The following is a 27637-nucleotide window of genomic DNA, read 5'->3' as shown; positions in this document are numbered from 1 at the left end:
AGACAAGCGAAACTTTGAAATTATTATCAATATTATGAAAACACATAATTTGTCTGGTAGTTATACCTGTCTATATACATATCTGTGGTCATAGATTAGATAATCATAAATACAATTTTGCACAGTATGACTTATTAATATATAGTGTTTCATATTTTAATAGAGCCTTCAATATTTGTTAATAATTTAATTGCTTGTCCTGTAACGTAATGAAATTGCATTTATCATATTATGACCTATGGCCACAGATATATTAAAACAAAGCTTGTTTACCAATCTTAGTACCTAATCCATGGTTTTTAGGTGTATCAATGTAATAGACACGAAGATCAACCTCCTGTGCCTCACACGCCATCGACTCTTTCAGTCTTTGGCAAGCTGGTTTCCTTTACCGTTCGAACGAATGTTAAATGCGCACATAGAAATATTTGTTTACATCCGAGGATCAAACATACGACCTTAGAAATGAAAATCACACGCTGAAGCCACTAGGCCAATACTACTCTTAATAATTATTTAATGAAATCTTAATGGATCTTCTTCGTTTTGTGACTGAAATAAAATATGTTAAGAAATTAAATATAGTAATGGTATGTTAGTTTACTAACAATTTCATTTTTGTTTTATTTTTGCGTATATTTGCTTATCACGTTATTATTATATTTTTCTTGTACCAATGTATTAGTGGGCCAAGCGTTAGTATAAAAATGAATTCCTGTTGGTTTGTCTGGGTAAAATTCGTGAATGATTTGGCTAATTATGATCTTGAAATGTTTGCGGATGTTCAGGAAAGTTGTAAACTGTGGGAAAAATATATAATTAGTAAAGCAAAATACTAAATTTTCTAAAATTTGATGTCTGTTGTGTTTACAAATAAAAAAAGTCACTCCAGAAATTTGTGTTTCATAGTTAAAGTATGAAGTCTGTTAAAATGTAGGTTATACGAAGTTCACCGTTTCATCTAGTAAATAAATATGTAAACGAGTGTCATGCCATCAAGGGGTCTGAATTTTATTTCGCATAAATTATTTCTTACTAAGCTCCATACGAATTCCATGCATTAACGGGGTTCAATGAACTCATAAATCATTTTTCATAGCGTTGCACATTTTATGGGAACCCGAGAATTGACTGGAAATCGGTGATTTATTAGTTTTTTTACGCCACTAGCTCCTGTCTGCGGTTTCGCGTAGATTTCATTGACTACCAATATGCGAATATGAATAATTATGTTAACAAAACTGCCAGACTGACTAAACTTTTTAAATTTGTTTTTATTCCATATACATATAGATATAATGTCTATGTATTTTGTATAATAAGGAAGGTGATAGGAACATTATATATTGACGTTTATACTATTATTTATAGTAGTTATATAATATAATTTCTCCTGACTGATTCTTCAACGCAAATCAAGGATTAACTTGATAACTGACCCATTGAAAGTTGAATACTGTTGTATTTGTTGTCGTAATACGTATGCCAGTTATTATTTAGTTACAGAAATATATTTTTAATATACGACAGTTATATATAATACAATTCTGGGCAGCTACATGAAACTCTAATGAAACTAAAATTCAAAGAACACAAAACTACATCCTTAAACAAATAAGCAACTCGCCTTGGTAATGAAACATCGAAGTACATGAACACCTGGAAGTACCTAATAAAAGTATACGTTTAGAAGTACAAGACTAGGCTGGAAAATCTTCCTAACCACCTAGCTTTTCAACACCCGGAGTATATAAATCGACTCAAAAAAAGTAGAATCCTGGAGTTCAGCAGCATCGACTGAGCTAATATTATTATGGTAGATATTCCTAATGAGGTATATCTCCAGCCGCAAATCATCCACAACTTATCTGCTCATAGCCAGAAGACTGCTTGCACGATGCACCCTTGGGAAAAAAAATACAGTTTTGTAAGTACAGCTTGCGTTTTATTTATTATTTTAGATGGCAATTAATGCCATCTATTTATAGATTTAATTAATTAAATTATCTAATAAAATTATATGCTACGTTTAGTCATGTATTATAACGCGATAATATCGTTCGACAGTTCGAAAATTTAAATTTTCTATAAAGTTTGTATACACGCTGCTGAATATTCTCAATATTCTCTACGATAACTATACAAAGTACGAGAATGGGTAGGAGGTTCACCTGATGTTAGCTCTCAATGTCACAGGGCTAGCAAGTGTGTTGCTGGCTCTTTTTCTTGAATAAGCCTTGCATTCTTTTTATAATCTTTTTAACTACATATTTATCAAACAGACGCATCACAACTCGGAAACGAAACTCAAATATATCTAGTATGTTTAAAGGAGACACGTCTTAAAACTTGTAGCAATAATGCATATTGCAAATTGAAATATAAAGTTATAAAAATAACAGTAAATGTATCTCCGGCCATCGAGGTATCGATGGGGCGTTTCGCGGCGTGTCGATAATTACAGACCGCAACATTATTTAGTAATTTTAATTTTATTTGGACTGTTTAGGGCACGTGTGAGGTATAGACTTTGTTTTTGACATTGCGATTAATGGTTTTATATAATTTTAAATGTTTTTGTCTTTGCTAAAGGGTTCTTATATTTATATTCCTTTTCGTTAAGTAATACAGCGTCAGATTGCTGTTATTATTATTATATACCAGGGGCAAACAGCAGTTTATTAAGTTATACTACCACCTATAGACACTCTCAATACCAGAGGGCTCGTGAGTGCGTTGCCGACCTTTTAAGAATTGGTACGCTCTTTTTATGAATAACTAGCTGACCCGGCAGACTTCGTACTGCCTCAATCGATAAATAAAAGACCTAAACTTTTGTATAAATTAATTGCAAAACAAACAAAACGCATTAAAAAAAAAAGCATTTTTTTTAATGAAGCATGAAGTTTTATTATTATTTTCGACACATCATGTTGCTTACTAAAAAAACAGACTTTTCCTCAAATACTGGCTAATAATAAACAACTGCTTAGAAAACAGTGAGTGATTATAATTTAATATGATCTTTATTGAATAGCAATAAAGTTCAAATTGACTCTAGAAAACGTTTGTATGGCAAATAGAAAAGGGCTGTTTTTAGGGATTTCCCGGAAATGATTCGTTTTTTTCTCGCCTTTTAAACCTTTCCTAGACCTCCACGAACATTTCAAGACTAAGATAAGATAAATCCGTTCAGCCGTTCGAGTTTTAGTGAGACTAACGAACAGCAATTCATTTTTTATATATATAGATAGATAGATACCGGCAATATCTCCGGTGGCAGCTGGTTCCACATAGCGGTGGTGCCTGGCCTTAAATAACGCTCTGATTGAGGTCATAATACGGTATTTTGCCTTGATGTCCACTGATGAATGACAGCTGCAAGTCACTCTGAACAACTCCTCTTAACACTTTCCATGGTTAATGCGTTAGAAGATGCTGAATATCCCCACAACTTAGTTAACATTAGCTCGCACACGGGCCACTAAAAGCTCTAAGCCACAGTTTTTTTTAAAAAGGATCTTGTAGAAATTTTCTTGCCGTATATTACTTCCGTTTGAAGGATATAAATGGCTTTCGTGAGTTCTAGCAATTTTAAAGCTTCGTGTAACTGTTTTGGTATTGTTCTGGTGGTGATAGGGAATACATTTTAATTGTAATTTATGCATGGGCAAGTTGCAAGATGGCGAGGATCGTAAACGTCAATTTCCATAAGTTAATAGAACCCACATTTTTAAGATCATAAGTATAATTTAATAATTAAAAATAAATTCCTAAATCTAAAGTCTAAAGGATGCTTTCGTTTAGTTCTTTCTATGTGCACAATCTCTCGAACGGTGAAGGAAAATATTGTATCGTGAGGAGGCCTCCGTGCTTTGACTCAAAAAGGCGACAGCGTGTGTCAAACACAGGAGCTGATCTACTTGCCTATTCGATTGACAAATGATCATGAAACAGACATAGAAATCTGAACGCCAGGCCTTAAAAGGTTTTTGCCATTGATTTATTTTATTTTGTTTACATTGCTAAGGGAACATTAGTTAATGAAAGAAAATAATAATGGATTATAATTTTATTGTTTTTATAAATTTTACAATCAGGAAGAACTTATCGCAGTGCTGTTACACAATTTCTATTAACTATTATCTAAATTATGAGATATTAACCGTTTATACAAATATAAAATATAAAAATAACTAAAACTATATTATCTACAGGCTTATGGAAGAACAGATGTCGTAAGCAAATATACAAACAAATAAATAATCTTTTAGGAAAGTACCATTTCGTACAATATAATCGTAAATGACATAGCACCATGCTCGTCCGAGTTCTAAAACAATTAACATAACGATAAAAAATATATTTTTACAAAACTTGGTCATAATAACTTCTTGGACCAGCCATTTTATAAATAGGTTTAAAATTTCACTATCGCATTTACGTGCAACGTATCAAAAGAAATATTCTTATATAATTAAATTGAAAATATTCGTATAGAAAGTTTTTTTAACATTAACAAGTTAAAAAAACATTGTGTTATGTTCCAAGACATCTTTATTGTTATTGAGTTCAAAGATTATAAACAATCTGGAATCTGGTGCAGCGAATTCCACAGAGCTACGTCAAAATAAACTCATTCATATCAGGCCCTAATTTAAAGTTGCAGATACACATATTGGAACAGAACAGAACACCAGGCACTTTGCGGCATTCAGAAGTTATATTAATCATAATTTTTTTCGCATATTTATCAACTTAGGAACATTAAACAACTAATTAATGGAAAACACCTGATTAACTTTGTCTACACTAAAATATTTTAACACATCTTGCATTTCACAGATCTTAAAGTTCACAGATCACAGTTTTGTGTTCACAATCAGTTCTTATTATTCTAAGGCTTTGATATGTTCATTCTCGGTATAGTCAATTGCTGTAACAGGTCTGTCTTACTCCAGCTAAGATAACGCTGAATTCATCGTCAGGGCGAGCATCGGCTAATCCTGGAGGAGCAGGCGTGTAAGGCCCTGAAGGGGGCGTGCCAGCTATAACTGATGCGTAGGGAGAAGGATACATCCTCTCTGTACAGTAATCTTGCGGTTGTTGCTCTGGGCAATACGGCCTGTACTGCTGCTGTTCATATCTATACTGCTGGTGCTGCTCCATACCCTGAGCGTTATACTCCAAGTATTTATCAAACTCCCGAGCATCTACGTCAGATTCAGGAGATCCAGTCCGTATTTCTGGTCGAGCTATAAATCCTTGCTCGTTCTCTTGGCCCTGAGGCGGTTCTTCTGCGAAATATGTTCCGCTGGTATCATATTCAGTTTTCGGTTGATCGGGGTAGTGGGACACATATGAATCCTCTGTTTTGTACATTTGCTCGTACTGTTCATATGGATGGTATTGAATGCTGTATTCTGTTGTCATTGGTCCGCTTGGTGCAGAGGATACTCTTGGGGCAGTGGAGCCGAGTGCTTGTTGATCTTGGGATGTAGCGACTGGAGGAAAGAAAGTGCCAGTTACTAAAGGCGGTTGTTCCGCTAAAGACCTTTGGGCACACATCACATACATGCCATTTGCCATTCCCATGGCAGCTACGGGCGCGGGTGAGAAAGATCCAGTTGAACGGAAAGACTTGTAGGAGTACGACTCAGAGAGAGATGAGGCATTAATCGCCCTCCGTCTTTCTTCATACTGAAAATTTTCCTTTTCATTCTCGACGGGAGACGCGTCAGGTGTTCCGATTCCTGAAGCATCTGCTGGGGTGCTTCTTCTTCCTTGGGGTTCGGGAGATCGAGCTGGGGAAGATTCAGGTGTACGAACGTGGCCATTAAATTGACTTGTTTGGTACGAGTCTGGCGCAAGTGGCGAAGTCCGGTATGGGGAGAAACCAGCTCCAGGATTGTGGGAGAAGCGTGTGTCTGGTGAGTCAGTGGCGGTGGCGTATGGAGATCCTAATGCAGTTGTGGCAGAGGGTGGAGCGCTAGATGGCGCTGTGGGCTGGTTTGGTCTTGTTTTGTTCTGCTTCCGCCGCCTGGGCCTGTATTTGTAGTTCGGATGTTCCGTCATGTGAATTACCCGTAGTCGTTCAGCTTCTTCCACAAAAGGCCGGCGATCTTGCGGAGTTAACGACCGCCATTTTTTACCTGGAAAATAGAAACGAAGTATTACAAAAGTGGAAGTCTAAGCTGCTGTATCACTGTTTATGGATAGTAAGCGTGATCATTACTAATAACACTTGACAATGTCCAGATAAAATTCCTGAACGTAACATTAGAGTTTATACAAAACAAAATACATGACTGTCACAAACTCTGGCTAAATAATCACGATGGAGTGTTATCAAACAACTATAAAGCACCTTCAGTGAGCAACTCATAAATTACGTGATGTTCAGGTCTAAGAAGAGTTGTGAATAAAATTAGACTTTATTTTTTTAATAATAAAGTTGATTTTGTAATGCTGGAGAAGTGCGAGACTCTGGCAGGAATTATCGATGGAGTGAACAATCTTTAAGGATATTAATCAATGCGACACAACATGCTACTGGCAAAACAAACAACTTTACTTAGAGATAGCGAGATGAATATAAAAAATATTTCTCATTTATAAAGCATTACAATTTTGACTTTGTTTTCACATAATATAATTAAAAATATATATAAAAATGTACAAGGTGGAATTTAAAACAAATTATCATAAAAAATACAAGCAGGTAACATCACCGGTGACTGATGTCAAAAGTCAAGTTGACAAATGACGAGGGCTTCTTGTAGTGTTGGATTAATACCGATCGATTTATCGATGTTTTTATTAAATAACTAATGACTGCTGTGATGGAGATAGATAATTAATTATGATTAATTTTGTTCTATTCAATATTATGTTACAACGTGATTTCTTTGTATTACATTCAGTTATAATAATATATTCTTAGCCCCTTATTGAGCCTCTTTATTATCTATATTTATTTTAAATGGTGCTAGCTTTTAAAAAGGAATATTTTTTACCAGTGGAGGCAGTTTTAAATAATCATTTTTTAAAGTTTATTTTTATTGCTTAATATATCTTCACTTGCTTTATACAATTTATAATTCCCATCCGCTGTATCTTTGTACCTTTACCTCCAGCCACCTGCCTCCCTAGCTGTCGACACCCTATATGTGACCTTGTTTATGTATTGTTTTAAAATAGAACGCCATAACTTTTTTTAATGGCAATAGCGCCATATATTTGATTGTTTATAAATCGAACGAAGGTTAAGGTTTTATTGTCCCAACTCTATTATCTCTGGCCAGCCTTATTGGTAGATTAACGGCATTTTATTACCGGACTACCGATTTCCATTAGCCAGACACGTCACAGAATCGCTTTTATACGGCCACCTAATATGGCATTATCTTATGGCCAGTGACCCTTTGTTTTGAGAATTCATATCTTATTTTGGGTTCGCATTAATTATTGTCTATTAATAATTTCATCAGGGGTTTAGTGGTAAGTTTAAATAAATCCCCGTGGGAATAAAGAGGAGTTGTATTATTCTAAATATATATTGTATATATGTTTTTATAATCAGGTAGGTTACTGTTACATAACTCAAGTGTGTATAGCTACATCAAAATGATTGTAAATTTTTGATATTTGCGTAAAAAATAACGAATGGTTTCAATGGAATACTAAAATTGTAACGTTGCCGTATAACCGTAATATGTCAAACGTCACTTTGATGTCACTCAAATAGGCTTAGAATAACTTTTTGAATTGCACGTCTTGATAGTAATCTAACGCACCTGTCAAAAAAGTAAAACACCCAAAAAGGCCCAAATCTGTTTATATCGTTAATAAATGACCATGTCATTAAGTAAGATGGAGTTTTGAACTTATTTCTTAAAGTTTTGATGACAAAAATCAATCAAGTTTAGTGTAGCGATAGCAACACATTTTTATATTACCTTTCATAAATGAATTTGATAAAGGATAGGTGATAAAAATATATGTACATACGCTACTTTAAATTAATATATAATTATACGAAATACTAGTAAAAGTGCATAGGCTATACACTCCGAAGAGATTCCAATTATATCCCCAAGCAGGCGAAGAAAAGCAAAAGCGTGGCCGTCCTAAGCATACCGAATTATTGCTGTGAGTACCAATTACCGCCTTTTAATAATTGATATGGAATTAAAACGTTATTAAGTAAATCAATGTTGTTGTTTAACACACGCAGCGCTGTACTGTGTTCTCTCAATATTTTTTCGGATTTTCAATAAAACTGAGATGACATGACACATTTAATATGGAGAGTGTTCAGACGAGTTGTTCGGATTGATATCTGCAGCTGATTTTCATCATCAGACGTCGAGGCAGAATACGAAATTTCACCCGTATTACCTTCGTTCCGTCGTTTCACAACTGAGCGTTTTTCAAGGCAGTTTTTGCCGCTCACCACCTCTATGTGGACATTTCCAGCAATTCCATTGAGACCTTGCCCAGTCTCTTTAGAAGCCTTGCTGGGTTCGGCATTAGCTATTATTTATTCTTACAAATGTATTGACACGCTTGTCTCATGCGACTTCTTCAATACAAAAACTTCCCTCGTGAGTTGTGTGATATTGTGGGCTGTCATTGTGAGGACGTTGCGTGGATCTGGTCTGCCTTCTTAAGTTCTCATGTCATTCACACCTGTATGTCCTTTCATATTAGCCTATGTATCTAATTGTCCTAATTTTTAAATTGAAAATATCCGAAGCCCTGAGGTATAGACGCTATTCCCCATAGAACACCGGGAGTGTTCTCTGTGTGGGTGACCAAACTCTTCTGAGAGAGGAGAATTTTTTTCCATTAATCTCCATTTTTATTATATTCACATGATTTTGAAATAGGAAATTAGGAAATGTTTTAAAAGTGTCGAAACTACGAAGTAATTCGTTAATAAACGTTAATTTATTATATATTACATAACCAGAGACTTGAGATGCAGACGGTAATTAAGAACAGAAGCCAGATATAATGAATCAATGATAAGGGGCTAATAATTTCCATCAATCAAACGTGTTATGACACGAGGTGGTCTATCAGTGATCAGTGATCGGCTTAATGATCTGTGTTTGGATAATTTTTAATCTGTGGTAACTTTTATTCTATATTTAATCTACTTATAGACTATATTTACACTACATTCAATTAAATTTTAATTACGTTATGTACCTACTTCTTTGTCTCTGACTGTGTGTTTACGCTGCGAACAGATAGCTATTCGTTCAAACGAATTAATAAAAAAAAACAAAAGTCTATTTGCCCAGAAAATTTTAAGGCAAAGGATCGTACTACGGCTGCATTAATGCGGGTAGAACCGCAAAGCACAATTTCTTGTTAATATTAGTGTATGCGTGTAAATAGAGGTTTCTTAACATATTACCATATATATTATAAAACATTTTACGCTAATATATCAAACTACATACAGAAAAGCCGGTGGTCTCTCAGCATAAAATATTTTAGGTAATTTTAGGAGGCGAGGGAACAAAGATCGACTTTTCTACAGAGATTCTGAAACGTAAGAGCAAACATTGCACCGACTCCAAGTCTTCGTCAAGTGCTGTCATCGTCTTACTCTGGAAATCCAGTGTTCAGAGAAGGTCTCTTACGAGCAACTTTGGGAGCGCTGCCGAAGAACCCCGATTACCTAGCAGATCCAGCGATGCAAGTGGAAATGGACAGACCATACACTCGGAAGGGATGCCTGAAGGAAGGAAGGGAAATTGTACGCTTGCAGATAATGCAAAGAGAGCTAGAAAGACTTGGAGCGAGGTGAAATATGAAGCTTAAGACCAAATTTGATCGAGGCTTAAAACTTCAAAAGGCCACAAGACATCTAATAATTAAAGCCAACTAGTTAATAATGCCTTTGAATTTCACGCGTAGTTTCACAAGATGCCGCTAGATGGCATCACCGATTTTTTACCGCAACGGATGTCCAGCGCACGCGTTGCATTCTAAACGTCCTCTTTTTCACTCTCTCCTACGAAATTCGTATTGACCTCTCTATTTTTTTTGCATTACGAATGCGTAGCCATTTTTGTCGTTTTTGCGCTGGTCGCTTTTCTTACCGGTGACCAGTGGCCGTGTTGTTTTATTTTCGTGACTGTAGCAATAAACTATCCGAACCGAGCTTATTAATCGATAGGCTTTAAGGTTTTAATAAAAAATAATTTATCAATACCACATGTCCTCGACATTCGAATTTTAAATTCTAGTTCAATTTTAAAAAAAAGAACAAATTATTTTTTTCTTTTATTTTATGTTTTATTTTTTACTCTAGCATATATAAACTTTTTTTTTTAAATATTCTACACGTCATATGTCACTCTGTTACTGTCATGTAAATTGCATACAAATATAACAAAAATATTGATTCAAAGAAGAGTTATGCGGCAATATTCACAGAACTATTTGAAATGGCCGACAATAACGCGACTTAAAAATACCAACAAATTTTCAGTTCTTAAAGCATCTTCGCATAAAACGTACAATGCATACTTTGAAGGCATAGGTTTGGACTTTTTGCAGGGCATAAAATAGATTATGCACTAAAAGGTATGCCGGAGGCGGTGCTAGGCACAATGTGTTGCTGGAGGCTTAGGAACAACAGTTTATTACTTGGAGTTGCAGATACATGCTGGTTTAGTGTATGAAAGATAGCGATTATTATTGGATTTGAATTTCGAATTCCAGCTGAAATCAAAAATGGACATTTGACCAAGGAAGATTTTGATATTCGAATTCAAGATTTAAAAGTTTAAAGTCAAATAATATTGAAATTCAAATTACGAATGGTAAAATTGCACGTGTGATAGACTGTAGGCAATCATTACTGTAGCATATTTAATGAAAATTTAAAAACAGATTTTTAAATTGACGGTTTAACATCTGACAAATAGGTGTTTGTCAGATGGACTCTAAAATGTTGCAATACATAATTTCCGGCACATGTTTTTTTTTCATTTTTAGAGTCGTGAGGTTTTCCGTATATTTTCCGAATGTAATTGTAATACTTCTATACTATTAAAATCTGTTATTATAATAACAATGAGAAAACGCCATAGCGTACAATTTGAACCACACCCAAAGTAGGTATAATATTTTCGTTTCCGCCAATATAAACCTGCAGCACCGAATAAAGCCAAGTTTATGGATTTCGGCAGCACTTTTATACTTCTGACCAGTTCTCAGAATACACAAAAAGACACACATAGCGAAAGTTTTATAACCTTCAAGGCATTTCTCGGCACTACTGTGCGTAAATAAACGTTTTTCTAAACGTTACGTTACGTATGAATGACGTCATAGCATTACGCCTAGACTATGGTTTTGCAAAGAGGTTTTATGTGTATTTTTTCACATTACGAAAGAGTATTAATACCTTCTTAAATTAATCTAGTGCACGATTTTATCGTTCTACTTTTAAAAATAAAGGTCTTGTAAAGAATAAAAACTATTACGTAACAAATGAAGTCTTCGTTCGAATTTCAAAACGCTAATTTACGTCATAGATACCAGCGGGAAGTCGCGCAAAAAGGTTTGAATAAAATCATTACACAAGTAATAAATGCCAATACAGACTTACTTTACACTTAGATATGTCCTTAGACGCAAAAAGGAAAAGCATTCAAGCATAAAAATTCAACTAAAATTCTTCTCCATGTAAAGACGATCATTGCAATTACATTAGAAAATTACGCGTCAATTTATCAGTATCAGATATTCTGTATTTTCTAATTTGACTACATTCTCAGTTTGAAATTGAACATTCATCGTATACTCATCTCGCTCTTGCATACAAGGATCGCGTATTGCTGTCTCTGTCCGTCATGTTAGGATGCTTTGCGCGTCCGTAGGAGCGCGTGCGCAGTCGTTGACGTTTTTTAGATTTTAAGAAAAACCATAAAGATTGTTAAAGGCGGCCGTTTAAGGATTAGTTTCCGTTTATAAAGGTATCATTCGCGCGATTCAGTGTTACGAATTGACAGATTATGCACGATTGATTTTTTATGAAACATCTTAAGTCTTTTACGGCTAGATCTAAAATGATGTGATTATGGTGAAGTATCTAATACCATAATAGTTAATTTTCTAAGAAATATATAAATTCCTTTGATTCGTGATTCTACAAAACAAATGCTACAATTGTAACCCACAAATCGAAAGATATTTTTTTAAGCTACAAAAAAGTATTTTATGTAATATGTTGCAGCCAACTAGCTTAATAAGCCGTTGAATTAACAGCCTAGTTTTTATAACTTAACAGCGCCGCCGTTTAACTAGCGGTCTGAAAGATATATTTAAGAAAATCAACAAGTACAACGGAATAGTGTTGTCACAATATTAATGAGAATTTAGCTGTGGCTGACTTATGCAAGTTAATTTTTAAAATATTTCTAGTGAAGTGAAGAACTTTCTTTTTTGGCGTTGTAAAAAAATTACCGTCACATTTTTCGGTTACGCGGCACATTATTCCGTTACTCGTCGCATTTTTCCGTTACGCACCATGTTTTTCTTATCCCTACCGGGGTTGATTCGAAGAGATTTTGAAGCCAAACAAAAATATATAATAACGATAACAATGATAGTAATAATGAAATGAAATAAAAATGAAATTCTGTTATAATCTTAGTAGAAATAAGCTAAAATAATTTTATTTTACAATTATTTAATTGTATTATTTGTATTCATGTCTACGATAGTAAAAGTCTTTTGTTAAACTTTATCAAATTTACTTTATTCAACCAATTACTGTAAAGTTGCATATAGTAGATAATTTAACGAAAAATAAGGTCGTACAGAAGTTTCACTTATTACGTGTATACACTAGCACACGCACACATGTTTTTTATGTCCATTTTTTAATTGCCCCTTGTGAAGCAGTGGTATATGTATTTTTGTAATTATTTATATAACCCCTGGATCGAAGGGCGTCAAAAATGAGCGTTTAACGCGTCAGTCTTTATCATTTTACCTCGTACCAAATATTTTTTGTTCTGTAACTGAACGCCAGGCTTGCTTAGGAAAACTACGCTTCGGTTTTGCAATCAAGTGCCTGCTTGTTCGTATCTTGCCTATCCAGTTCCACTTGCGTCACTTGATCTGTTGGCTGATCAGGGGTTCCAAGCGCTTCAATATATCCAAAAAAGGGTTACATAGCTCCAGTGTACAGTCAAGATATTTTGCTTTTAGGCAATTTTTTAAAGTTAGACATAGAGCAATCTTGTCCTAGCTTCAGCGTGCGACTCTTAAACCTGGGGTCGTAGGTTTGATCCCCGGCTGTGACCTATGGACTTTCTTTCTATGTCCGCATTTAACATTCACTCGAACAGTGAATGACATACCTCTGACCCAAAAATACCACGGCGTGTTGCAGGCAGGAGGCAGATCACCTACTTGCCTATTAGATTGATAATGAAAGAAATCAAGATACACAAATCTGAGGCCCAGACCTAAAACTGTAACCACTGATTATTTAAACACAGAGTTTTTATATTTATAGCTATAGTAAAATTAACGTTAAGGCCTACACATGCTCATTAAATGGGCGTTTATTCCGTGCGCGTGGCTCAGTCACGTCTGGCGCACGCGCCGGGACGCGGCCACGTTGTAACACGGTATTTCGTAGATTTATTGATCTATAGATCAAATAGTGCTATTTTCTTCGGCCTCGTGTTATCCACATTCCGTGGTCTGTTCTATTGGCTATAAGGCTGTACAGTTTAGTGCTCAGGCTTTGCTAGTTTTTTAAGGCGATTTCCTAAAGTTGGAGTTACGCCCCGAGAGTATAGCGTGACGTAGGCACTGTCTTAGAATGTTCCATTGCATTAATTCGTTACATAGCAATTAACATTTCATTATTTCGCCTATATTATATTGTACGCGAGTGTTTTATACAGAGTAAAAACACAATCCTCTATTGTTTAAAGCACTTCATAGTAAAGGTCTTCATCACATTACGTTTGATAGTTTTGATACAAAATTTCCGTTTTTTGGAATTCTTTTAAGCTTTGAAGGCCTATACTGTTTTATTTGTTGATATTTCTACCGGTCACCAAAAGCTTCTCCAAGTTATTGGTCCTCCAAAGAAGCTCTAGATCCTGTGGAATACTGAAGACGCTGACTTGTAATTGACATAATGAGTTTCATGTAATCTTTTACTTGTCATCGTAAGGTACAGTTTATTAGTACCATGAAACCTTTCTAAAATTCTGGTTTAACACATAATTTTTAATATTAAATTTTTTTACTGTCCATTTAACTTAAATGATAGGTTTAAGGAAATTACTAGGAAATTATTAACGAAGCACAATAAACAAATTTCAAATAGTTGAAAAAAAAATCGAAAAATGCCACTGTTGGGTGTGGACACACGTTGGGGAACACTGATATACTTACCCTGACAGTTACGTCATAGCTATGACATCATATACGTCGTAAAATTAAAGTTTACATTGGTATTTATTTCCAACTTATAAATTTACAGTATTAACATTATTATTAATAATTTAAAATTGGTAAATAGAATATTAAAACTAATTTTAAAAGTTTGATCCCTGTGGCATTGTCTTTGAGTTAAATATAGTATTAAATCTAAATTCACTACCAGATGTCAACTAGAACTATCACCTAATTATTCGGCATTATATATAGATATATATAATATCAGTTTCTGAAAACAAAAATCTATAGATATCATAGTCGATAGATCCTTAGTTATTTATTTTTGAAGTTATACCTCTTTTGGCGCGTTAGGGTAAAATGATGAGAGTAAATTTTTACGAAGCGCGTGCACACTGTCACAAAACTGACACTCTGAATGTGCATAGTCAACATTAAAAAAAATGTCCATTTCTTTATGTAGATTTTTTTTGTGATATTAAAATAAACATTATTTAACTAGATAAAGGGTTATAATAAAACTTTCAATGTATTATATACCTTTTTTCTATTGTTATTTATATTATTTCTAAACGTATAAAACGTCAAAGAAGTATAACTTCTAACGCGTCTACATAAGTACACACACATACTTTTACACATATATATAGATATATATATATATCTCAAGGTTGAATACAAAATACCATCCGTATCACCACGACGTCCATCGTTCCACAACTTAAAGTTTTAAGGAAGTTTTTGGGACGCACCACCATTATGTGGAGCGGCCTATATTTCGGAACCAATTCCACTTAGGGTCCTTTAATAAAGGAGCTTATCAATGTGATTATCCATGGGCGGCGGCAAACGGGAAATAGGAGGCAAACGGCAGATGAGCCTGCCGTTTGCCTCCTATTTCATTAAAAAATATGTAAAATAAAATAACAATACTAGTATTTTTTGCATATTAGGGATCTGAGCCCAAGACCCAATATAACCAGCTCCGGTTAAGTACTATTTAAACCGTTGTATTCGCGAAGAATTCGAATGACATATTATCAAAAACCTATTTTTTTAAGTATTTTTAGTGTTACAGCAATTCTGTAGCAATGACCTACATATAATGCTTACAATTATTATTCACATTAAGACAATTTGCCAAAATCTGCAAATGACAGTTTGTTAAACGCTTTGAACATTACAAAAAATGAATTGTAATTTGCTAAGGCCAAAATATACTTTAAAATATATGCGTTTTGCGTATAAATGACATAACTATAGTGGTTACAACCTTTTTAGGTCTGGGCCTCGGATTTCTGTAACTGTTACGAGATCATTTGTCGATAAGTAGATCAGCCTCCTGTGACACCCTATCGACTTTTTGGGTCTTAGGCAGGTTTAGATGTTATCTGTGCCCGACACGTTTCTGGGTTTAAAACGTGCTGGTTTCGCCAGGCTATCAGTAATACCAAGTGTTAATACTGCTTATTGAAAGAAAAATCCTTTGGTACAACGAGCAGGAGGTTCATCTGATGTTAAGTGATAATCCAATGGAAAATCTCATTAATATGAAATGCCTATGGAAAATCTCAATGCTAGATCCTCTTTTAACTCTTTGGTACTTCAGTGGAAGCTTGTCCCGTATAGTGGCAATGCGCAAAAAGTACCTTAAGAAACGCTCAGTTGTGTGTACCGTATAACAATGGACACAAACAGTTATTGCATTGATAATGTAATATTATTATTATTATTTCTTGCACGTCCTTGAAATTATGGCTCTATTAATATTTTGTAATTGACAATATAATTATTATACAGATCTGCTTATCTAAAACGAATTGGTATAATATATATAACATAATAAAATATTTTGGCTTTCCTGTGAAAGCAAGAAAGAAAGCGTAGTTTATTTGTAATTAGTATATTCTGTGTCGAGACTTTGGGTTAGAATCAACCACGTGACTTAGTCTAAAAAAATGTGTTGAATTTTGTATAATAATAAATTTTGTAGACTCTGTTTCTGAATTTAAAAAGTAGCGCTAAATTCCGTATGTCATAAATTTGATTTGACATTTCATTGACAATATACCGTTTTAAAGTTGACAAATGGGAGGGAATTGATTAGACGTAAATTATTTCATTTCGCGCCAACTTGATTTGACTTTTTTAGTATATTATTCATGTTTTTAGAGTGAATTTTTAAGAATTTGCTTTTACGCTCCCTACGTAAATTGGTTATGGAAGTGACGTCATTTTTTCATTATTATTCTCAACTGCAAACACTCCAATGGGATTTAATGCAAGGACGTTAAGAGACTAACAAATAAGTTGTTCCTTTAAAATAACAGACGGAATTCATTGTTTTTCATACATTAAGAGAGAAATCTAACTTCACGTTAGCAGATAGCTTCCAAGATAAAGGTAATAAAAAAATTATATTTCTCTCTAAATAAAAAAAATACTTATCTTTCTATGACATTAAGTTAATTTTCTTAATATATGATATTATGAAAATTAATGTGACATTTGCATGCCTATTTTTATATAGACCCTAGGCTTCATGACGTTAATAAAAAAATGATTAATTTAGCCACGAGCGCCATTACTGGAATCACTATATAGTAACCACTACAATACAGATAATATATTTAAGAACTTTCTGGCTAGCAACACCACAGACCTTGAAACCACCAAAAATATGCAACGTTATCTGTGGATCTATAGTTCGATACGTTGATATTCGAAGCCCGCGTGTTCTGCGAACCCACGGCAGCGGCGTAGACAAAGGGACACATTGTCATGCACGCCTGCATCTATACTCTATGCTACCGGAGTTTAATTCTTTGTACATCTAGATTTAACAGTTCATAGATAGCAGACTTTAGACAGACATTTCTCATTGACAGTTTTGTTGATTCGTAAAGAATGAATATAAATATCGGCGTTATACTGTGATTAATATTGCAATTTATTAAAATAAGTTTGCGAAATTCGTTACTAAACTCCAGTTAAAAAATAGAAATACGTTTAAATTAAGGCAGATTTTACGAGTAATTTGTATCTCTCAAGCCCGATAACATCTCTAAGTGTATTAAAAATAAATCAGTAGCCACAACCTGTTTAGATCTGGGCCTCAAATTTCTGTATCTGTTTCATGATCATTTGTCAATCTAATACGCAAGTAGGTATTCAGCCTCCTGCGCCGGACACACGCCGACGACTTTTTGGGATTTAGGCCGCTTTCGATGTTTTCCTAAAACGTTCGTTCGTACAATGCGCACATAGAAAGTCCATTGATTCAACGGAGATCGAACCTTAGTGATGAGAGTCGTATGATGAAGCCACTAAGCCATCACTCATTAAGTTTATTTGTAATATAAATTATTTCAAATAAACATCTTATAAAAACCACTTACAAAGTTTCTTTAATCTAACAAGAATATAAAACAAATCCCGGGTCTTGAACCAGCTCATATTTAATTCAAAAGCGCTTTACATCTCAATCGAAGTTGCTCTATCGTTAAATTGTTATCACGAACCGCCATAATATGGAAGTAGGAAATATGATCGTAATTTTTTATATATTGCTTTGGTTTCAGCTGTTTTGTAAAGCCTTATATAGAAATACCGTTAAATTAAGGAACTTAATTTGTCGTGTAATTATGGATTTTATCATCTGTTATCTGTACGCACTTTGGGTTAGTTTAGTCAAACACAATAGAATACATGAAAAACAACATTTTTTTGTTATTAAATTCGGAATTATACATAAATAACGCTTTAACATATGTTTCCCATACAAGACATAAAGTCAATGAACTTAGTTCTACAATATTCGAAACGAAATTACAGGGCAATCGTTCGTCGCCCAAATGACACCCCGTGACAAGCAAATGACATAATTGTCAAAATAGTCACTACGCTGACACTCGCACGTGATATTGCGATGAAAGAGACACAAATACGTCATTAATCAAGCGTGAGCGAGACAACTATCTGTGTCAATTATAGGCGGGAAAACGGAATTAGAGACCACGACGCGCCGGTTTCAAATTTGGAATAGTTTCTTTTTAAAATCGATAAACCGATCGATTTTAGTCGTCAAAATCAATTGCGTGTGGTCGAAATTCTAAGAATAATTGAATATCAATATTAAGATTGTATACTATTATAATGATTGGCTGTGAATGAAACTCATTCATAAAAGGTATCGGATACGATACGGTTATAATTATTAAATCATTCTATTAAGGGATATTATGCTTCAAAACTTTATGAGGATTTCATGTGGGCTATAATAAAATCCGCAATATATTTGTGTTGGGCCGTCCCTTTCGACGCCTGTCGTGCATAAAATCCGTGATCATTCCTCCTAATTATATGTATGGAGAGATTTGACGCGATGTGGGTGTTCGAAGTATAAAATTATGATTTGGCGCGAATGCGTGACAATCTTTTTTATGACAATGACGGTTGTTATTTTTTACTAAGAAATGACAAAGCCTCTGTTAACTGTCAACCCATAGAGTTCAAATTGTTCATTGTGTCAAATTAATATAGTCAACACATCCTGAAAGAAAAACCTTGTTCTGGTTTAATATCAGTGAAAGAGGAAGTCGAACATTACTATATAATAAACGTTGCATAGATTTATGTGTTTGACGAGAGTCTAAGGGCTGTAAAATATATCAAATTTAATTCGATAAAATTCGGCTTCACCTTTTGAACCTATATTTAAATTTGATTGACGTTCTATAACACGGGCCTAAGTTTGATAGGTATTTGTAAAATATTTACCAAGTCGTGGAATATTGTTAATTACAGTGATTTTCTCGATAAACGGGATAATATTTATGACAAAACTGTTTAACACATGTCATATTAAATGTAGCATCGTGAAAGAGCCGTAATTTTATTTATGGTTTTTTAATGAGGTGGCTTATGCGTGCAAAAATATTGTTGATTTATAGAGGGTGTTTCGATTAGCACCATTTATCCGTGGCACTCGGTTATTTACAATTTATTCCTGTTCCATATATAATATACAATATGTAATAATTTAACCAGAGATAGTAAAAATAGTTTAGGTTAAAAATACAAGTGAACATAAACGTGTTTTAAAAGACAGAAATTCAAAGACAATTGATAAAAATAACAAGAAAAATATGTCACTTGTCAGCGCGTTTACATCGCAAATTGACAATAACGGTAAAATTAAATAAAAAAAGAGAGAAATTTAAACCTATGTCAATCACTACTTTTTTAGACACGACTTTTTGCCGGCAACGTACTTGCGAGCCTTCTGGCAATGTCAGTGTCCATGGGCGGCGCTGTCGCTTAACATCAGGTGAGCCTCTTGCCCGTGCCTCCTTACATTAAAAAAAATCAAAATATATACATATTTGAAACACATAGGACCTTCCTTAAATAATTAACATAATTGACCGGTGTTTAATTACGAAGAACTAATTACATTAATTTCAAAATCGATAAAAAACTGACACGGAACTCGATGCACCGCTAATTATGATAAAAACTCATCATATTATGTCAGATGCTTACGTCATAAATATGGAGGATGGGAAAGAGGGGGTCAACTTTCTTTCTGTATTATTAGCGTGATGCACGGCAGTTTGCAATGTAATGTTTTATTATCTGTGGGAGCTGTATTATCTGTGCGAATTTTATGCATGCAGTACTTCCAAGTTCGAACTAGTTATCTGTATTTAGCATCTGTCACCTTGTTTTACCGCTCATATCTACAAAATTCTGTTTCTCGGCTTTAACTTTTGTATGGAAAAACAAAGTTTGAAGCCGGAGTTATTTTATATGTGAATTATGAAGCACTTCACTTAGCACTTAGTTTCACCGACAACTGACTCTTTTTTTTTCAAGTTTAAAAAGTACTTTGAAAAGGTTTGTATTTATTTTACAAGAATTTAATTAATTCGTGAATATATAGTATTTAAAATAGTTATATTGTTACAATCGGCCCTAAAAGCCAAAACGGGCCGAATAAATCCGCGTTTTTGCACGCACACCACGCGTCATATAAAACATTCAAAGCATAAAAACTCCTTGAACGGCTATGTGTTATACCTAGAAAAGTATTTTTCGAGCGGCGCGCAACTCAGCGACCCGTGTCGTCACTTCCTGCTGGGTGCTATGACCCCAAGAAGTCTACAGACCATAGTACAGCATTTTTTATATTAATGGACACAGGAAATTAGTTTGGAATTTTCGGTTAGTGATTGCGATCCATTTTACGGTCTACTAGCAACTTACATGGGTCAATTTTTGATTCGTCGATTAATTGTCTATGAGTGGCATGTAATTTCCTTAATGACATCCTTATACGTCATATTTAAATCATAGACTTTCCTTAAAGTTATGTTGGTTATAATCTGTGTACAGTGTTCTACCTAATCTAACCTAATCTGTTAACATGTTTAGGCAATTTTAAATAACGAACAAATAAAAATACTGCACTGACTGAATATTTAAAATCTAAAGTAATTCGAATTTTAAAATTGTTAAACTGGCAGCTAATTTTTATGTCTCAATTTTTTAAATCCCAATTATAAACCACAGATACATGACAATCACACGTCAATCATTGAAATGTTTTACGCACTATTACCTTTTCGGTATTAGCAATTAACAGCTAGTGCAATATGCATGAGATTCGATTCCCATGACGCGCTAACTGTACGTTGTGATTGAGTTTCATCTGTTTTTGCGCATTAATTAGCCAGGTTAATGACTTTTGACCGTGCTCACCTTTCTCCTTGGAAGATGGTGTTTTTGAACTTTCACGCTAATAACGGTCTAAGGGGTCGTCGCTGGTTTTAACAAATTGTTAAATCAGAGAGGATAGGACTAGCACGTTGAAATACATTATTATTTACCAAACTTAGTGTATATAAAAAGAACTAAACCTTTTAAGTTAAGTTTTTTAAGTTAATAAACCAAAGGTAGTGAATATAAGTGTCAAAACATTATAGAACAGTCTGTATAGACTGTTAATGAACATTACCTTAGTTTATGAATAGCTTCATGAGTATTGTAGTAAATTAAGTCAACATATTACTTATTAGCCATAATTATTGTATAGGCTAGATTGTAGAGTCGAACTCTTTTTTGTGAACTTTATTGCAATAAAAAATATATTATTTATTTATTAAATATTATTATATAAATTACGATAATTTATTGACGTTTATTATATTCTTTTATTTCCTCTTTTTATATAAAATAAAAAAAGTATCTTTATTTAATAAAAACCACTACTATAACCATACTAACGGTACTTGACAAAAATTTCTACATTACTTACGCTTTGTAATTAAAATATTTTTTCACATTAAGAATATTTTCCATTTCAGCATAGGACACATATATAAATCGTAAAAAAATTAGAAAAACACTGTAATGATATTACGTATTTAACTGTCGTAGTATCGAGAAATAGCATTCTTATATTTTAAAGCTGAGTCTTGGTACTTGTGAAGGAGGTTATATAACTTTAATAGATGTTATGTTATTCTCTGCTGGATTTAGACTCATAAGGGACTTTCAATAAGAGCGTACCAGTTCTTAAAATGCCGGCAATGCAATGCCTTCTTACAATGTAAGTGTTTGTGGGTATCACTTAACATGAGTTGAGCCTCCTGCCCCGTTTGTCTCTCTTACGCCTCCGGTAAGAGTGGAGGCACATGGCTCCAAATTATTTTGGTGATAAAATTACCATTCTTCTCATTCCAGATCAATAATTTCCGTTACTATTTAATATGTTTATGCAAAATACTGTAGATAGAGACTGCGAAAATATCAAAAGAAGTGATTTCGATATCAGATATATTATATAATTAGATATTTGTTTGATGGTTTTTAATATGTATTAACTAATTTGTCATCTTTGTGATATGATCTTCCACAAGTGGGCGTTCCTTAGGGCAGTTTTTGCCGGCACCACCACTACGTGTGACACCAGATGAGCCTCCTGCCCGTTTGCTTTACATACTAAAGAAGATTTTTATCGCGCTTTTTTAACTAGCCAAAATCAATTTAGTTGGAATTTTTACACTATACATACAAATAACATAGTACACTGATCAGCCATAAAGAAAAAGTTATGTATGTGTTTTCCTGGTTAATACAATTCGGTACTAGCGTATATGACCTCCCCATACCGTAAGCTGTAAAGGTCCAGGGTTCGTGGCCCGCTCGGCCATGCGTCACTTCCGTGTTCCCAACATTCACACGTTTACTTAATATGCTATACTGATTATAAACGGTAATTGGTATGCACTATTTCTGCTTTTTGCTGACAATTTCTTCGAATCTCTTTATAGGAGAATTGCGGAAAAGGTTTTCCCGTATCTATATGGAGGTATGTTTTCAATATAGCCGTAAACTAAGGCCATTAAAAGCTTAATGCTTTAGAAGAAGAAGGTATCAGAATGTAGTAGTAGACTAGATTAAGACGGCTGAGGCAACTTAATAAAAATAACTTTTTTCTAATGACAAATAAAGTTCTTTAATTATCAATTAAAGTTTATATGTAGGTTTTTAATGTAGATACGTGCAGCGTGGTTTTATTTTATAGTTCATAATTTGAATCCTACTTTTATACCAAGCTAGAAATGCGTTTACGCATTCTGAATTAAATGCAGCAGGGACATGGGTCGCGACTCACACCAGGCACTCTGCTACTTATAGAACCGGTTGAGCTGTACCAACTAAAACTTTGGGTAGTAACAACGTCAAAGAGGCAATTGGGGTCGCTTTCGCATTCTACCGGGATCTCAGCGGTATAGCCATATGGCGTCGCAAAGTCTGGACTATATAGGAAACTTCTAATTCTCCCCCCTCCAGATATATTTATCTATCTATCATGCCTATTTATTTGGTCCATTTCTGGACGTAGGCCTCCTCCATTTTCCTCCAGTAGGCACGCTCTCTACTGGAAGCAAAGGTCCTTCACGATGTCGTCAGTCCACATAGGTGATGGGCGACGGCGCAGTCGTTCATCATGTCATCATTTTTCACATTTTAAAGACCTTGGGGTATTCATTTTGTTGTGTTTTTAGTATAAATCATTTACAATTACATTCTTAAACGTTTATATATCTATACATAATAATAAACAGACGAAACAAATCCTTTTCGAGAATAAAAACCTGTCAATCAACTTGATTTTCAAGCTGACATTGTTTTTTGATATCTATGAAATCTCATAAAATTTCCTTAATAAGTATTCCTTCTTAGCTAATTAATTGATAACATTATTACCAACAAAAAACGCGTTACACATAACACGTAATTAACAACCCTATATTACAAAATGACCTGTCTTAAATGATAACTACCCAGGCGGATAATTCACTTAAAATATAAAACAACACAAAGAAAATTCAACTCTTTTCGAACAGCATAAAGTTCATTTTAAAATATTCCTCGGTGCTTTATGGTTCTCTACTAATGAATACTGACATCTGATATTTCACGGGATATTAGCACGTTCTTGTTTGGCATAAGGGCTATTTTGGCGTGATATTATATTGATAGTAATTATAAAAACCAATGGGCGGTTACGGCTAGTTAATTTTATTAGATTCATATGAAAGAAATGGTGATGGTATCGCACAATCGTGTTTTTGTTGAAATATCATAACAATTAGTGGCGTTTTGTAAACTTTATTGTTATATCAGGTAAATATCATTCATGAATATTTATAACCTCAATAAATGTGTTAATATAATCTGTGACAGGACATGAAATAGTAGAGAAACTCTGTAATCTTTTAAAGAACCTAGCGTTTAATGTCACAGCCCTATATCCATAGAATATATATTTTAAATATAATCTAGGCAATAAATAACAGAAAACTTATGTTATAATTTTGGGTCTCAACCTAGCTTTAAATGTCACAGAACTATAAATATAGACAACTAAATTGGTTACTAAAGTTGTCAAGTTGACAGTTGACAACTAAGTTAATTACTAATAAAGGGCTGAAAAAATATCAACAAACAAATGATTTTCATATCCTAGATATCCAATTCGGATAACGTCTTGCCGTAAAATTAAAATAGTTTTTAAATATCATAATTATTAACCAATGATAATTGTAACATTCGTCAGTTAAAGAGATTAACCAGAATAAAAGATGGATTTAATAAGTAAATATTTGTAATCAGAAAAATAAACTTTTTACGAAGTTCTTCGTACTTTCATAATTTTATAAAATTATGACCACTAATTAAACCTAGCTGATGTTAATCTCTGAATTAATAAACATTAAATTAAAATTAGCGACAAATTAAAACATTCGTGAAAGTTCCAACAATTGTGTGAGTCTCCCACGAGATGATCACTGTGTCACCTACATTATATGAAGTGGATCACGCTCTTATATGGGCATAAAAGTTGGTGAAACGGGTGTAAAAACTGTATTTTAAAGTAGTAAAACTTGCTAAATATTCAGCTGAACTCAGCCAAGAACGCCCCGTAAGCGGTACAGCGCTGTTCTCTTCCTGTCGAGCGCTGCATTGGAGGGGGCTTCAGCGGGTAATGACGCAGTAGAGGGGGCGGAAAGCCTTTGGAGATTGTATATACATGACATGTAATGATTATCTGTATCCCAAATAATAATAAGGTTACTATGCAGTGTCGAGTATGCGAGTTACAAAAGTAATCTAAAAACGAACTAAAACACTCAGTTGTGGAACGAAAAACTGAAAACTACCGGTATACTATGATAAGACTATGAGCAATGTCCATTGGAAGTTGTCATGGTTTAAAGCAATATATACTCCGAAGAAGTAAAGAGGAGAAGCCAGGACTCCCTACATACCTATTGACATGTTTCTTCTTTCTCTTTCATTATAAGCTTTTTGTTGAACTTCAGTATTCTTAAAGAAGACACTTTTTTACAGGATTGAAGCTATGTATTATTATAAACTTATAATTAACAGCTATGTTAACAAAATACTTCACTATTCTTATTACCATATACTTGATATCAATTAAAATATCGTTAAAATGTAATCCTCGATTTGTTTGTATAGGTACGTAAAGATTGTAGCGCCTCTGACTTGTTTTTATAGGTACGTAACCTGTAAAATATTTTAAATATCTACTATATATTACATATATATATATATATATATATATATATATATATATTATATATATCGTTTATAAACTTGATAAATCTGAGCGTTGCGATATACGACCTCAAGTTTCACTTCAACCATGTTCTTTCACCTTTGCTCCAATTGCGCGCGCGCCGGCCCGTGACGTTGGGGTGAACTCAAATTGTTACCGTTCTTCATTTATATTCATATTATTAAGTGCCGGGCGTTATTTGAACTCATCACTCTTTAATATAACATCGTACTATTTATAAATTACGCTTCTATTGACTACATTACAACGCATTCCTATATATGTTTACTGAGTATCGTAATCTCTCCTTTGTTGCGATTTGTGTACCCCATATAACGCGGTATATTGTAGTGTGAAAATTATAATGATTTCTCAAATCCATAATTATGGACAAAAAATTAATGTTTTGCGTATCTTTGCTGTTTCAATTGTGTCGTCATTAAATTGACCGACTTGATATTATGGATCTTTCAACTTTTCGAGCTAGAAGAACTGCGTTGCGAGACTTAGTTGTATAAATATAAGTAATGTTTTTGATGGCATACAGTTTTCACGGTTACTTTAACGCTTATTAACACTAACACTGATGTTCTATACAGCAGTAAAATTCACCAATTATTCTTTCTACATACGCATTTAACATCATCAATGGCAGCACCTCCTCAGGCTTGACTTCCGCAAGTTTCATTCGCAATCGAAATCTGAACACAATTAACAATTCATAGACAATATCGTGATGAAAACGACATACCCAAATCGAAGAGGTATCTTAACTACTATAAAGTAATTGATCAGGGAACCTAACACAAGGCTGGGCGTTTAGTTAATCCTGGATTTCCAAAATAAGATCGTTAAGGTCATATAGTCCTCGAGACAATATTTTTCATTACCACTTTTATAGAACGATTTGTCATTAGGCTTACATTAAATAAGCTTCAGTATCGACGATCACCTCTTCATTATAAGGTTAGAGCCTCAGGATTCTATATCAGTTCTGTATAATGTGCAAGTTAGGCGATCAACTATGCCTGGCACACTCCACATTTTTCTTCACAGTACGAGCGATATACGCAATAATCTAAAGTTAATTTTGAGAGGGTTATTATGTCGGGTCACTTATGTTAATATGTTGCCTAATGAAATAATTGCCCTAATTACTTGATCGTATTCATTAAATTGACCTATAGCGGTCACTGTGGCATCTCCAATAGTCAAATGAGCTATAAGAATTAGCTTTATCAATTAGTTTGGGTAAAAACTGATAAGCAGTCAAGGAGGAGGAAAATCGACATTCGAAGACGAACCAAGAAGTCCAAAGACGCAATGACAAAACGGTTGTGTTTATGGAAGGACCAGAACATTTTATTAAAAGCAAAGAAGTAATTAGTTGAGACTGGTATTTCCGTTACTTTATAACGATAATAGTGGACCATATGGACATCTGAAAGGAGAACTAAGGACCCTGGACAGCAAGGAAAGAATCGTGTTCATATTAAGACGGTTACTGATTTGTTTTTGGACGTGTAACACGCAGAGACCCAGAATGACTATAAAAACTCAGCGTGACTGATATATTGTCTATATGAAATATCTTCTTCTCAGTCGTATTCTTCATTGCTGAAGGTCGTGTCACTGGAAGATGCCTACTGACCTGCTAGTGATATCTCTGCACTTAGTTGGGTCTTACCTTAGATATGGGGAGACAAGTGAGAATTGTGACCAGCCGGTTTGCCAGCTTGTCCAGTTTATTTGGTTTGCGACGGGCGATGACCAAAGTAGGTATAAAATATATTTAAATGTATATAAAATGATTCAACCCTCTATTTGTTGTGACCAGTTCTTTGTATAGCAATGAAGATTGATATGAAGTATTAGGCGCGATGATGGCAATTCCGGCCCTGACAAACCTTTCTTGTTCAGTTTAGCTTAACTCTAACAGCATCTTTATAAATTTATTACATTAATAAATATTGCTTATGGTATCAGTGTGCTTTCATCCCTAACTTCATAGATTCGATCCCCGGCTGCCCC

At 34.1% G+C, this 27637-nt stretch overlaps 1 protein-coding gene across 2 annotated transcripts in view; it reads right to left on the bottom strand.

The window, feature by feature from the left end:
- Positions 1 to 4067: 4067 nt before the first annotated feature.
- Positions 4068 to 27637, bottom strand: part of LOC123714461 (transcription factor Sox-17-alpha-A) — a 105144-nt gene continuing 81574 nt past the window's right edge. For both annotated transcript variants that reach the window (XM_045668705.1, XM_045668706.1), the window contains exon 4: positions 4068 to 6152. In XM_045668705.1, coding sequence (XP_045524661.1) covers positions 4930 to 6152 — 1223 coding nt within the window. In that variant the 3' untranslated portion in view covers positions 4068 to 4929. The remainder of the gene's footprint in view (positions 6153 to 27637) is intronic.

Source organism: Pieris brassicae, chromosome 9, assembly GCF_905147105.1.
Source record: "Pieris brassicae chromosome 9, ilPieBrab1.1, whole genome shotgun sequence".
Lineage (NCBI taxonomy): Eukaryota > Metazoa > Arthropoda > Insecta > Lepidoptera > Pieridae > Pieris > Pieris brassicae.
The sequence above is the reverse complement of the archived record's forward strand: the minus strand, read 5'-3'. Positions and strand labels throughout refer to the sequence as shown.